This window comes from Aegilops tauschii, chromosome 7, assembly GCF_002575655.3.
Source record: "Aegilops tauschii subsp. strangulata cultivar AL8/78 chromosome 7, Aet v6.0, whole genome shotgun sequence".
Lineage (NCBI taxonomy): Eukaryota > Viridiplantae > Streptophyta > Magnoliopsida > Poales > Poaceae > Aegilops > Aegilops tauschii.
The window spans coordinates 628,247,436-628,263,421 of NC_053041.3; the positions used below are offsets into that span (position 1 = coordinate 628,247,436).

The 15,986-nt window shown below is 40.0% G+C and overlaps 1 protein-coding gene across 1 annotated transcript in view; it reads left to right on the top strand.

Annotated features, from left to right (window-relative positions):
- Positions 1–202: 202 nt before the first annotated feature.
- LOC141027548 (uncharacterized) overlaps positions 203–15,986 on the top strand; it is a 28,911-nt gene continuing 13,127 nt past the window's right edge. Inside the window, exons 1-4 of the mRNA XM_073504617.1 lie at positions 203–1,016; positions 1,104–1,198; positions 1,242–2,116; positions 2,345–3,263. Coding sequence (XP_073360718.1) covers positions 203–1,016; positions 1,104–1,198; positions 1,242–2,116; positions 2,345–3,263 — 2,703 coding nt within the window. The remainder of the gene's footprint in view (positions 1,017–1,103; positions 1,199–1,241; positions 2,117–2,344; positions 3,264–15,986) is intronic.

Sequence of the window (15,986 nt, forward strand, 5' to 3'; positions counted from 1 at the left end):
CTTTGCTTTCTCTCCTTCTTTTGGGGCCTCTGGTGGAATTCTAGTTGTTTGGAACTCATCTATTTTTTATGGGACTTTATTGCAAGTCCAACAATTTGCAGTGGTGATTGAGTTTGTTTCTAGGCAAAACAATGAGAGGTGGACACTTGTGGTTGTTTATGGTCCTTGTCAGGGGGAAGCTAGGGATAATTTTGTAACCTGGATGTATCACCTGAATATTCCTGTGGATGAAAATTGGCTGCTACTAGGGGATTTTAATTTCTTGCGTTCTTTGGACAACAGAAACCTACCTGGTGGTGATTTGAATGACATGTTCATCTTTAATGAGATTATTGGGCACTTAGGTCTTTTGGAATTGCCCATCGAAGGCAGATCTTACACTTGGTCCAATATGCAGGATACTCCACTGCTTGAGCAGCTAGACTGGTTCTTCACTTCTGTTGATTGGATATCTGACTATCCCATGACTGAGGTGCTACCTCTTGCTAGAACTGCATCTGACCATGTGCCTTGTGTGGTTACAATCAAAACATCTATTCCCAAGTCTAATCTTTTTAGGTTTGAGAATTATTGGCTGGAGCTGGAGGGTTTTATGGATTGTGTAGATTCTTCATGGCAGAAACAATCCAGAAAGGGGCATATTACTGCTAGGATAGCTGACAAATTTAAGTCCGTGAGAATGTGTCTCAAGAGATGGCAGAAGAACATTTCCAAACTGAAAACTCTAGTATGTAAATGCAATAATGTTGTTCTGCTTTTGGATGAGCTTGAGGAATATAGACCACTTTACAGACATGAATCCAATTTCAGGAAAGTGGTTAAAAACCATGTAGAGAAATTGCTCCACCTTCAATGTCTTTATTGGAAGAAAAGATGTACTATCAGATACATAAAAGTGGGTGGTGAGAAGACCAAGTTCTTTCATGCTATGGCTACTGAGAGGCATAGAAGGAATTCGATTGCTAGCTTAAAATTGCCTGATGGTACTTTGGTGACTGATCACTCACAAATGGAGGGTATTATATGGAAATGTTTTAAAAACAGAATGGGTTCTTCTAGGGGAATTAACATGGGTTTTGAACTTTCTTCCCTCATTGAACCAGTTGAGGGTTTAGATATTCTCACTAAGCCTTTTGAGAAGGAGGAAATGGACAAGATTGTCAAGCATATGCCAGTTGATAAAGCTCTTCTTCGAAAGGTGCTGGCACATAATTTCTCAGGATTTTTATGAACTGGCCCAGGCTTTCTTTGATGGTACTGCTCATCTGGAAAATATCAATGACTCATATATAACTCTGGTGCCTAAGAAGCCCTCACCTGAAGAGGTGGGTGACTTCAGACCTATCTCTTTAACAGGAATGGGACTTAAGTTCCTATCTAAGATGGCAGCCAATAGGTTTCAAGAGGTGATTATGCAGTGTGTTCACAAGAACCAGTATGGTTTCATAAAAAGCAGAACAATTCAGGATTCTATTGGGTGGACTTTTGAGTATTTACACCAGTGCCACCAGTCCAAGAGACCAATTGTGATTCTCAAGTTGGATTTTGAGAAGGCTTTTGATTCCCTTGAGCATGAGGCAATAGTGCAAATATTGAGATATAAGGGCTTTAATGAGAAGTGGATTCTTTGGATGAAGCAACTTTTGTCCACAGGTACCTCATCTGTTCTGCTTAATGGAGTTCCTGGTAGGAAGTTCAGATGTAAAAAGGGTGTCAGACAGGGTGATCCAGTCTCTCCCCTCCTTTTTGTCCTAGCTGCTGATCTCCTGCAGACTGTAATCAATGACATGTTCAGAAGCGGCATTCTTCATCTACCTATACCTTGTCATGACCTGGATTACCCTGTGATTCAGTATGCTGATGACACTTTAATTATCCTGCCTGCTGACAAGGACCAACTTATAGCTCTGAAGGACATGTTCAAGGTCTTCTCTGTGTCCACTGGTCTTGATGTGAACTACCACAAATCCTTTATTATTCCCATCAATGTGGACACTGCTGTCATGACTGAATTAGCTGCTGCATTTGGATGCCAGATTGGGAAAATGCCATTTACCTACCTTGGGTTACCAGTGGGAACTACAAGGCCTAAAATGGTGGATTTTATGCCATTGGTGTACTGCATGGAGAGGAGAATGACAGCTAGCTCCTCTTTTTTAAATCAGGGGGAAAGACTGCAGTTTCTAAACTCTGCCTTGTCTTCTATGCCCATTTTTTTCCTTTGCAGTTTGGTTGTTCCTGCTGGAATTCTAAAGCAATTGGTGAGAATCCGGAGACAATGCCTCTAGAGGAAGAATAGGGGTGAGCCTGCCCCTTCACTTGCTGCTTGGGACCTTATTTGCAGGCCAAAAAACAAGGGAGGCCTTGGTATTCTTAATCTTGGTGTTCAGAATGTTGCACTTCTGCTCAAACATGCAAATAACTTTCTTAATAAAAAGGATCTCCCATGGGTGTCTTTAATTTGGGATTCCTACTATCATGGCAGAGTACCCCAAGGAACTTCTGATTGTGGCTCTTTCTGGTGGAAGGATATATGCAAGGTCATGCAAAACTTTAGGGAGTGTGCTTGGGTTCAGATTAATGAAGGGGACACTGCCCTCATGTGGTCAGACAACTGGCAGCTTGATGATCAGGTGTCTAGCCTTCAAATCAGATTTCCCGGGCTCTTTTCCTATGTTAAGGACCCCTGGATCACTGCTAAAGAGTTCTTGGACTCTCATGACATGTTCCAGCACTTCCACCTTCCTTTGTCCAGCCAGGCTTTTGATGACCTGACCACTCTCCAGTCTCTGTTGGGCGGTCACAATAGAGCACCTGGGTCCAAGGATATTTGGTTTTGGAATGAAACTGCCAAGGGATACTCACCAAAGTTGTTTTACTCACATACTTTTGCATCAGAATCCTTCAACCCTTTGACATCTTGGATCTGGAAGTCCTCCTGTACAATGAAAATCAAAGTATTCGCTTGGATGCTTATTATGGACAGGTTGAACACCAAGGACATGGTGGAAAGGAGGCATTGGCATTTGGAGGATGGAGTAAATTGTGTCCTTTGTCCTCTGCAGACTAGGGAAACAAGAGATCATCTGTTCTTTAATTGCAATTTTAGTGTCAGAGTTTGGAACTATCTGCAAATTGATTGGTCATCTGGTGACTCCATGGCTGATTTGGTTATTAATACTAGCAGGAGTTTTAGGAAGCCCTTCTTCACTGAAGTGGTGTTTATTGCTTGCTGGAATATCTGGATTCTCAGGAATGCTAAGGTCTTCAGGCATGAGAGAGCTGGATTCAATAAATGGAGAAGTGCATTCATCCATGATATTAGCTTAATGCAATATAGAGTGAAAGTTGCCTATAAGGATGATCTCCTTAGATGGATCTCATTTCTGCCACCTTGAGGCCAATATTCTGTAATTTTAACTTGTTTCTTCTCCTTCTTCCCTTAGTTTAGTTTGATTACCTCTTGTAATCCCCCACAATACTTGTACTTGCTCTCTCTTTACCAATAAAGTTTTGATATGCTGTGGGGGTTTCCCCTACAGTTCCCAGTCAAAAAAAATTAATAAACATTTATCATGATATAAGGAAATATAAATAACAACTTTATTATTGCCTCTAGGGCATATTTCCTTCAATCTCCCACTTGCACTAGAGTCAATAATCTAGGTTACATAGTAATGATTCTAACATCCATGGAGTCTTGGTGCTGATCATGTTTTACTCGTGGGAGAGGCTTAGTCAACGGGTCTGCAATATTCAGATCTGTATGTATCTTGAAAATCTTTATGTCTCCCTCCTTGACTTGATCGCGGATGGAATTGAAGCGTCTCTTGATGTGTTTGGTTCTCTTGTGAAATCTGGATTCCTTCGCCAAGGAAATTGCTCTAGTATTATCACAAAAGATTTTCATTGGACCCGATGCACTAGGTATTACACCTAGATCGGATATGAACTCCTTTATCCAGACTCCTTCATTTGCTGCTTCCGAAGTAGCTATGTACTCCGCTTCACACGTAGATCCCGCCACGACGCTCTGCTTGGAACTGCTCCAATTGGCAGCTCCACCATTCAATATAAATACGTATCCAGTTTGTGACTTAGAGTCATCCGGATCAGTGTCAAAGCTTGCATCGATGTAACCATTTACGACGAGCTCTTTTCCACACCTCCATAAACAAGAAACATATCCTTAGTCCTTTTCAGGTATTTCAGGATGTTCTTGACCGTTGTCCAGTGATCCACTCCTGGATTACTTTGGTACCTCCCTGCTAAACTGATAGCAAGGCACACATCAGGTCTGGTACACAGCATTGCATACATGATAGAACCTATGGCTGAGGCAGAGGGAATGACTTTCATTTTCTCTCTATCTTCTGCAGTGGTCGGGCATTGAGTCTGACTCAACTTCCACCTTGTAACACAGGCAAGAACCCTTTCTTTAACTGGTCCATTTTGAACTTCTTCAAAACTTTATCAAGGTATTTGCTTTGTGAAAGTCTAATTAAGCGCCTTGATCTATCTCTATAGATCTTGATGCCCAATATATAAGCAGCTTCACCGAGGTCTTTCATTGAAAAATTCTTATCCAACTATCCTTTTATGCTATCCAGAAATTCAGTATCATTTCTGATCAACAATGTGTCATCCACATATAATATCAGAAATGCTACAGAGCTCCTACTCACTTTCTTGTAAATACAGGCTTCTCCAAAAGTCTGTATAAAACCATATGCTTTGATCACACTATCAAAGCGTATATTCCAACTCCGAGAGGCTTGCACCAGTCCATAAATGGATCCCTGGAGCTTGCACACTTTGTTAGTACCTTTAGGATCGAAAAAACCTTCTAGTTGCATCATATACAACTCGTCTTTAAGATATCCATTAAGGAATGCAGTTTTGACATCCATTTGCCAAATTTCATAATCATAAAATGCGGCAATTGCTAACATGATTCGGACAAACTTAAGCATCACTACGGGTGAGAAGGTCTCACCGTAGTCAACTCCTTGAACTTGTCTAAAACCTTTAGCAACAAGTCAAGCTTTGTAGACAGTAACATTACCGTCAGCGTCAGTCTTCTTCTTGAAGATCCATTTATTCTCTATGGCTTGCCGATCATCGGGCAAGTCAACCAAAGTCCACACTTTGTTCTCATACATGGATCCCATCTCAGATTTCATGGCCTCAAGCCATTTCACGGAATCTGGGCTCATCATCGCTTCCTCATAGTTCATAGGTATGTCATGGTCAAGTAACATGACTTCCAGAACAGGATTACCGTACCACTCTGGTGCGGATCGTACTCTGGTTGACCTACGAGGTTAAGTAGTAACTTGATCTGAAGTTTCATGATCATCATTATTAGCTTCCTCACTAATTGGTGTAGGAATCACTGGAACTGATTTCTGTGATGTAGTACTTTCCAACTCGGGAGAAGGTACAATTACCTCATCAAGTTCTACTTTCCTCCCACTCACTTCTTTCGAGAGAAACTCCTTCTCTAGAAAGGATCCATTCTTAGCAACGAATAGCTTGCCTTCGGATCTGTGATAGAAGGTGTACCCAACAGTCTCCTTTGGGTATCCTATGAAGACACATTTCTCCGATTTGGGTTCGAGTTTATCAGGTTGAAGCTTTTTCACATAAGCATCGCAGCCCCAAACTTTAAGAAATGGCAACTTGGGTTTCTTGCCAAACCACAGTTCATATGGTGTCATCTAAACGAATTTAGATCGCGCCCTATTTAATGTGAATGCAGCCGTCTCGAAAGCATAACCCCAAAACGATAGCGGTAAATCAGTAAGAGACATCATAGATTGCACTGATGTCTACTACGCAACCTTCTTCTTGTAGACGTTGTTGGGCCTCCAACTGCAGAGGTTTGTAGGACAGTAGCAAATTTCCCTCAAGTGGATGACCTAGGGTTTATCAATCCATGGGAGGCGTAGGATGAAGGTGGTCTCTCTCAAACAACCCTGCAACCAAATAACAAAGAGTCTCTTGTGAACCCAACACACCCAATACAATGGTAAATTGTATAGGCGCACTAGTTCGGCGAAGAGATGGTGATACAAGTGCAATATGGATGGTAGATATAGGTTTTTTTAATCTGAAAATATAAAAACAGCAAGGTAACTAGTAATAAAAGTGAGCGAAAACGGTATTGCAATGCTTCGAAACAAGGCCTAGGGTTCATACTTTCACTAGTGCAAGTTCTCTCAACAATAATAACATAATTGGATCATATAACTATCCCTCAACATGCACCAAAGAGTCACTCCAAAGTCACTAATAGCGGATAATAAACAAAGAGATTATTGTAGGGTACGAAACCACCTCAAAGTTATCCTTTCGGATCGTCTATTCAAGAGTCCGTAGTAAAATAACAAGAAGCTATTCTTTCCGCTCGATCGATCATAGAGTTCGTACTAGAATAGCACCTTCAGATACAAATCAACCAAAACCCTAATGTCACCTAGATACTCCAATGTCACCTCAAGTATCCGTGGGTATGATTATATGATATGCATCACACAATCTCAGATTCATCTATTCAACCAACACAAAGAACTTCAAAGAGTGCCCCAAAGTTTCTACCGGAGAGTCAAGACGAAAACGTGTGCCAAACCCTATGCACAAGTTCACAAGGTCACTGAACCCGCAAATTGATCACCAAAACATACATCAAGTAGATCACGTGAATATCCCATTGTCACCACAGATAAGCATATGCAAGACATACATCAAGTGTTCTCAAATCTTTAAAGACTCAATCCGATAAGATAACTTCAAAGGGAAAACTCAATCCATTACAAGAGAGTAGAGGGGAAGAAACATCATAAGATCCAACTATAATAGCAAAGCTCGCGATACATCAAGATCGTGCCATATCAAGAACACGAGAGATCAAACACATAGCTACTAGTACATACCCTCAGCCCCGAGGGTGAACTACTCCCTCCTAGTCATGGAGAGCGCCGAAATGATGAAGATGGCCACCAGTGATGGATCCCCCCTCCGGCAGGGTGCCGGAACAAGGTCCCGATTAGTTTCTGGTGGCTACAGAGGCTTGCGGCGGTGGAACTCCCGATCTAGGTTATGTTATGGAAGTTTGTGAATTTATAGGAGAGGTTGGCGTCGAGAACAAGTCAGGGGGCCCATGATACGTCTCCAACGTATCTATTATTTTTTATTGTTCCATGCTATTATATTATCTGCTTTGGATGTTTAATGGGCTTTAATATGCTCTTTTATATTCTTTTTGGGACTAACCTATTAACCGAAGGCCCAATGCAAATTGTTGTTTTTTGCCTATTTCAGTGTTTTGCAGAAAAGGAACATCAAACGGAATCCAAACGGAACGAAACCTTCGCGAGGATCTTTCTTGGAGCAAACACAATCCATGAGACTTGGAGTGGAAGTCAGAGATGCAACAAGGCGGCCACGAGGCAGGAGGGCGCGCCCATGGGGATAGGCGCGCCCCCCACCCTCATGGGCCCCTTGTAGCTCCACCGACCTACTTATTTCGCCTATATATACTCTTATACCCTGAAAACATCTAGGAGAGCCACGAAACCACTTTTCCACCGCCGCAACCTTTTGTACCCGTGAGATCCCATCTTGGGGCCTTTTTCGGCGATCTGCCGGAGGGGGATTCGATCACGGAGGGCTTCTACATCAACACCATGGCCTCTCCGATGATTTGTGAGTAGTTTACCACAGACCTTTGGGTCCATAGTTATTAGCTAGATGGCTTCTTCTCTCTATTTGGTTCTCAATACAAAGTTCTCCTCGATGTTCTTGGAGATCTATTCGATGTAATACTTTTTGCGGTGTGTTTGTCGAGATCCGATGAATTGTGGGTTTATGATCAAGATTATCTATGAATAATATTTGATTCTTCTCTGAATTCTTATATGCATGATTTGATATCTTTGCAAGTCTCTTCGAATTATCGATTTAGTTTGGCCTACTAGATTCATCTTTCTTGCAATGGGAGAAGTGCTTAGCTTTGGGTTCAATCTTGCGGTGTCCTTTCCCAGTGACAGTAGGAGCAGCAAGGCACGTATTGTATTGTTGCCATAAAGGATAAAAAGATGGGGTTTATATAATATTGCTTGAGTTTATCCGTCTACATCATGTCATCTTGCTTAATGCATTACTCTGTTCTTATGAACTTAATACTCTAGATGCATGCTGGATAGCGGTCGATGTGTGGAGTAATAGTAGTAGATGCAGAATCGTTTCGGTCTACTTGACACGGACGTGATGCCTATGTTCATGATCATGACTAGATATTCTCATAACTATGCGCTTTTCTATCAATTGCTCGGCAGTAATTTGTTCACCCACTGTAATATATGCTATCAGGAGAGAAGCCACTAGTGAAACCTATGGCCCCCGCGTCTATTTTACATCATATTAGTTTCCTGTCGACTAGCTATTTCTGTCGCCGTTTATTTTGCAATCTTTAATTTCCAATCTATACAACAAAAATACCAAAAATATTTATCTTATTATCTTTATAAGATCTCACTTTTGCAAGTGGCCGTGAAGGGATTGACAACCCCTTTATCGCGTTGGTTGCAAGGTTCTTGATTGTTTGTGCAGGTATTAGGCGACTTGCGTGTAGTCTCTTACTGGATTGATACCTTGGTTCTCAAAAACTGAGGGAAATACTTACGCTACTTTGCTGCATCACCCTTTCCTCTTCAAGGGAAAACCAACGCATGCTCAAGAGGTAGCAAGAAGGATTTCTGGCACTGTTGTCGGGGAGATCTACGCACAAGTCAAGACATACCAAGTGCCCCTCACAAAATCTTATCCCTCACATTACATTATTTTCCATTCGCCTCTCGTTTTCCTTTCCTGCACTTCACCCTTGCCGTTTTATTCGCCCCTTTTTCCGTTCATCTCTTTTCGCTTGTTTCTTCTGTGCTTGTGTGTTGGATTGATTGTTTGTCACGATGGCTCATGATAATACTAAGTTATGTGACTTTTCCAATACCAACAACAATGTTTTTATTAGCACTCCGATTGCTCCTATTACCGATGCTAAATCTTGTGAAATTAATACTGGTTTGTAGAATCTTGTCATGAAAGATCAATTTTCTGGCCTTCCTAGTGAAGAAATCTTTTAGATTCGGCTGCGGGAGGCACTTTTATGGAAATTCGGCTACGGGAAGCTACTAAACTCCTAGATAATATTATGGTTAATTATTCTCAAAGGCACACCGAAAGATCTACTAGTAAAATGGTTCATGCGATTGAAGAGATTAATGTTTTGAGTAGAAAGATGGATGAACTTATGAAATTGTTTGCTAATAAGAGTGTTTCATCTGATCCTAATGATATGCCCTTGTCCACTTTGATTGAGAATAATAATGAATCTATGGATGTGAATTTTGTTGGTAGGAACAATTTCGGTAACGACGCGTATAGAGGAAATTTTTAATTCTAGGCCGTTTCCTAGTTATTCCTCTAATAATTATGGTAATTCCTACAACAACTCTTATGGAAAGTTTAATAAGATGCCCTCTGATTTTGAGACTAGTGTTAAAGAATTTATGAATTCGCAAAAGAATTTCAATGCGTTGCTTGAAGAAAAATTGCCTAAGATTGATGCGTTGGCTAGGAACGTGGATATAATTTCTCTTGATGTCGATTCTTTGAAACTTAGATCTATTCCACCAAAGCATGATATCAATGAGTCCCTCAAAGCCATGAGAATTTCCATTGATGAGTGCAAAGAAAGAACCGCTACGATGCATGCTAAAAAAGATTGCTTTGTGAAAGCGTGTTCTTCTAGTTTTCATGATAAGAATGATGAAGATATAAAAGTGATTAATGTGTCTCCTATTAAATCTTTGTTTTCCAATATGAATCTTGATAAAGATGGGACTGGAGATGAGTCAACTTTAGTTAAAAGGTGTCCCAATGATTCGGAGTTTTTAGATCTTGATGCAAAAATTAATAAAAGTGGGATTGCAGAGGTCAAAACTTTACATAGCAATGAACCCATTATTTTGGATTTCAAGGAATTTAATTATGATAATTGCTCTTTTATAGATTGTATTTCCTTGTTGCAATCCTTGTTAAATTCTCCGCATGCTTATAATCAAAATAAAGCTTTTACTAAACATATCGTTGATGCTTTAATGCAATCTTATGAAGAAAAACTTGAATTAGAAGTTTCTATTCCTAGAAAACTTTATGATGAGTGGGAACCTACTATTAAAATTAAGATTAAAGATCATGAATGCTAGGCTTTATGTGATTTGGGTGCTAGTGTTTCCACGATTCCAAAAACTTTGTGTGATGTGTTAGGTTTCCGTGAATTTGATGATTGTTCTTTAAATTTGCACCTTGCGGATTCCACCATTAAGAAACCTATGGGAAGGATTAATGATGTTCTTATTGTTGCAAATAGGAATTATGTGCCCTTAGATTTCATTGTTCTTGATATAGATTGCAATCCTACATGTCCTATTATTCTTGGTAGACCTTTCCTTAGATCGATTGGTGCAATTATTGATATGAAAGAAGGAAATATTAGATCCCAAATTCCATTAAGGAAAGGCATGGAACACTTTCCTAGGAAGAAAATTAAATTACCTTACGAATCTATTATGAGAGCCAATTATGGATTGCATACCAAAGATGGCAATACCTAGATCTATTCTTGTTTTTATGCCTAGCTAGGGGCGTTAAACGATAGCGCTTGTTGGGAGGCAACCCAATTTTATTTTTGTTTCTTGCTTTTTGTTCCTGTTTAGTAATAAATAATTCATCTATCCTCTGTTTAGATGTGGTTTTATATTTTAATTAGTGTTTGTGCCAAGTAGAACATTTGGGAAGACTTGGGTGAAGTCTTTGCGATCTTGCTGTAAAAAACAAAAACTTTACCACTCACGAGATTAGCTGCCATTTTTTACCGGAGAGTGATTTTAGGTTGACTCTTTTTGTAGATGATTAACAGATAAATTTTTCACGACGACCAATTTATTTCAGAATTTTTGGAGTTACAGAAGTATACGTTTGATACAGATTACTACAGACTGTTCTGTTTTTGACTGATTCTGTTTTTCGTGTGTCGTTTGCTTATTTTGATGAATATATGGCTAGTATCGGGGGGTATGAACCATAGAGAAGTTGGAATACAGTAGGTTGAACACCAATATAAATATAGAATGATTTAATTACAGTAACTTAAAGTGGTGTTTTGTTTTCTTACACTAACAAAGCTCATGAGATTTTATGTTTAAGTTTTGTGTTGTGAAGTTTTCATGTTTTTGGGTAAAGATTTGATGGATTTCAGAATAAGGAGTGTAAAGAGCCTAAGCTTGGGGATGCTGAAGGCACCCCAAGGTAAAATTCAAGGACAACCAAAATCCTAAGCTTGGGGATGCCTCGGAAGCATCCCTTCTTTCGTCTTCGTCTATCGGTAACTTTACTTGAGGCTATATTTTTATTCACCACATGATATGTGTTTTGCTTGGAGCGTCTTATATGATTTGAGTCTTTGATTTTCAGTTTACCACAATCATCCTTGCTGTACACACCTTTTGGGAGAGATACACAAGAACCGGAATTTATTAGAATACACTATGTGCTTCACTTATATCTTTTGAGCTAGATAATTTTGCTCTAGTGCTTCACTTATATCTTTTTAGAGCACGGTGGTGATTTTATTTTATAGAAATTATTGATCCCTCATGCTTCACTTATATTATTTTGAGAGTCTTTTAGAACAGCATGGTATTTGCTTTGGCTATAAAATTAGTCCTAATATGATAGGCATCCAAGATGGGTATAATAAAAACTTCCATATAGAGTGCATTGAATACTATGAGAAGTTTGATACTTGATGATTGTTTTGAGATATGAAGATGGTGATATTAGAGTCGTGCTAGTTGATTAATTGTGAATTTGAGAAATACTTGTGTTGAGGTTTGCAAGTCTCGTAGCATGCACGTATGGTAACCGTTGTGTAACAAATTTAAAGCATGATGTGTTTCTTAGATTGTCCTCCTTATGAGTGGCGGTCGGGGACGAGTGATGGTCTTTTCCTACCAATCTATCCCCCTAGGAGCATGCGCGTTGTGCTTGGTTTTGATGACTTGTACATTTTTGCAATAAGTATGTGAGTTCTTTATGACTAATGTTGAGTCCATGGATTATACGCACTCTCACCTTTCCATCATTGCTAGCCTTTTCGGTACCGTGCATTGTCCTTTCTCACCTTGAGAGTAGGTGCAAACTTCGCCGGTGCATCCAAACCCTGTGATATGATATGCTCTATCACACATAAACCTCCTGATATCTTCCTCAAAACAGCCACCATACCTACCTATTATGGCATTTCCATAGCCATTCCGAGATATATTGCCATGCAACTTTCCACCGTTCCTTTTATTATGACATGCTTCATCATTGTCATATTGCCTTGCATGATCATGTAGTTGACGTTGTATTTGTGGCAAGGCCACCATGCATAATTTTTCATACATGTCACTCTTGATTCATATCCCGGTACACCGCCGGAGGCACTCATATAGAGTCATATTTTGTTCTAGTATTGAGTTGTAATCCTTGAGTTCTAAATAAATAGAAGTGTGATGATCATCATTATTAGAGCATTGTCCCGTGTGAGGAAATAAAAAAAAAGAGAAAGGCCAAATAAAAAAAGAGAAGGCCCAAAAAAAGAGAGAGAAAGAGAGAAGGGACAATGCTACTATCCTTTTTCCACACTTGTGCTTCAAAGTAGCACCATGATCTTCATGATAGAGAGTTTCTTATTTTGTCACTTTCATATACTAGTGGGTATTTTTCATTTTAGAACTTGGCTTGTATATTCCAACAATGGGCTTCCTCGAATGCCCTAGGTCTTCGTGAGTAAGCAAGTTGGATGCACACCCACTTAGTTTCTTTTGTTGAGCTTTCATACATTTATAGCTCTAGTGCATCCGTTGCATGGCAATCCCTACTCCTCGCATTAACATCAATTACTGGGCATCTCCATAGCCCGTTGATTAGCCGCATCGATGTGAGACTTTCTCCTATTTTTTTGTCTTCTCCAAACAACCTCCATCATCATATTCTATTCCACCCATAGTGCTATGTCCATGGCTCGCGCTCATGTATTGCGTGAAAGTTGAAAAAGTTTGAGAATACTAAAGTATGAAACAATTGCTTGGCTTGTCATCGGGGTTGTGCATGATGAGAGCATTTTGTGTGACGAAAATGAAGGATGGCCAAACTATATGATTTTGTAGGGATGAGCTTTCTTTGGCTATGTTATTTTGAGAAGACATAATTGCTTAGTTAGTATGCTTGAAGTATTATTATTTTTATGTCAATATAAAACTTTTGTCTTGAATCTTTCGGATCTGAACATTGATGCCACAATAAATAAAATTACATTGAAAATTATCTTAGGTAGCATTCCACATCAAAAATTCTGTTTTTTATCATTTACCTACTCGAGGACGAGCAGGAATTAAGCTTGGGGATGCTAGATACGTCTCCAACGTATCTATAATTTTTGATTGTTCCATGTTATTATATTATCTGTTTTGGATGTTTAATGGCCTTTAATATGCTCTTTTATATTATTTTTGGGACTAACCTATTAACTGAAGGCCCAGTGCAAATTGTTGTTTTTTTGCCTATTTTAGTATTTCGCAGAAAAGGAATATCAAACGGAATCCAAACGGAACGAAACCTTCGCGAGGATCTTTCTTGGAACAAACGAAATCCATGAGCTTGGAGTGGAAGTCAGAGACGCAACGAGGCGGCCACGAGGCAGGAGGGCGCGCCCAGGGGGTAGGCGCGCCCCCACCCTCGTGGGCCCCTCGTAGCTCCACCGACCTACTTCTTTCGCCTATATATACTCTTATACCCTGAAAACATCTAGGAGAGCCACAAAACCACTTTTCCACCGCCGCAACCTTCTGTACCCGTGAGATCCCATCTTGGGGCCTTTTTCGGTGATCTGCCGGAGGGGGAGTCGATCACGGAGGGCTTCTACATCAACACCATAGCCTCTCCGATGATGTGTGAGTAGTTTACCACAGACCTTCGGGTCAATAGTTATTAGCTAGATGGCTTCTTCTCTCTCTTTGGTTCTCAATACAAAGTTCTCCTCGATGTTCTTGGAGATCTATTCGATGTAATACTTTTTGCGGTGTGTTTGCCGAGATCCGATGAATTGTGGGTTTATGATCAAGATTATCTATGAACAATATATGATTCTTCTCTGAATTCTTATATGCATTATTTGATTTCTTTGCAAGTCTCTTCGAATTATCAATTTAGTTTGGCCTACTAGATTGATCTTTCTTGCAATGGGAGAAGTGCTTAGCTTTGGGTTCAATCTTGCGGTGTCCTTTCTCAGTGACAGTAGGGGTAGCAAGGCACGTATTATATTGTTGCCATCAAGGATAAAAAGATGGGGTTTATATAATATTGCTTGAGTTTATCCCTCTACATCATGTCATCTTGCGTAATGCGTTACTCTGTTCTTATGAACTTAATACTCTAGATGTATGCTGGATAGCGGTCGATGTGTGGAGTAATAGTAGTAGATGCAGAATCGTTTCGGTCTACTTGACACGGACGTGATGCCTATGTTCATGATCATGCCTAGATATTCTCATAACTATGCGCTTTTCTATCAATTGCTCGGCAGTAATTTGTTCACCCACCGTAATATATGCTATCATGAGAGAAGCCACTAGTGAAACCTATGGCCCCCCGGGTCTATTTTACATCATATTAGTTTCCCGTCAACTACCTATTTCTGTCGCCGTTTATTTTGCAATCTTTACTTTCCAATCTATACAACAAAAATACCAAAAATATTTATCTTATTATCTTTATCAGATCTCACTTTTGCAAGTGGCCGTGAAGGGATTGACAACCCCTTTATCACGTTGGTTGCAAGGTTCTTGATTGTTTGTGCAGGCACTAGGCGACTTGCGTGTAGTCTCCTACTGGATTAATACCTTGGTTCTCAAAAACTGAGGGAAATACTTACGCTACTTTGCTGCATCACCCTTTCCTCTTCAAGGGAAAACCAACGCATGCTCAAGAGGTAGCACCCCACAGGGAGTCCACGAGGGCGGGCACACCCTCCACCCTCATGGGGCCCACGGGACTCCCCTCCGTAACTCTTCGTTCCAGTATTTTTTATATTTTCCAGAAAATATCTCCGTTGATTTTCAGCGCATTCCGAGAACTTTTATTTCTGCACAAAAACAACACCACGGTAGTTCTGCTGAAAACAGCGTCAGCCCGGGTTAGTTCTAACCAGATCATACCAAAATCATGTAGAAATATTATAAAAATGGCATGAATACATTATAGATACGTTGGAGACGTATCAGCATCCCCAAGCTTAATTCCTGCTCGTCCTCAAGTAGGTAAATGATAAAAACAGAATTTTTGATGTGGAATGCTACCTAGCATATTTATCAATGTAATTTTCTTTATTGCGGAATGAATGTTCAGATCCGAAAGATTCAAGACAAAAGTTTAATATTGACATAAAAATAATAATACTTCAAGCATACTAACCAAGCAATTATGTCTTCTCAAAATAACATAGCCAAAGAAAGCTCATCCCTACAAAATCATATAGTTTGGCCATGCTCCATCTTCGTCACACAAAATGCTCAAATCATGCACAACCCCGATGACAAGCCAAGCAATTGTTTCATACTTTCGTATTCTCAAACTTCTTCAACTTTCACGCAATACATGAGCGTGAGCCATGGACATAGCACTATAGGTGCAACAGAATATGATGATCGTGGTTGTGTGGAGAAGACAAAAAAGAAAAAGTCTCACATCAACGCGGCTAATCAGTGGGCTATGGAGATGCCCATCAATTGATGTCAATGCGAGGAGTAGGGATTGCCATGCAACGGATGCACTAGAGCTATAAATGTATGAAAGTTCAACAAAAGAAACTAAGTGGGTGT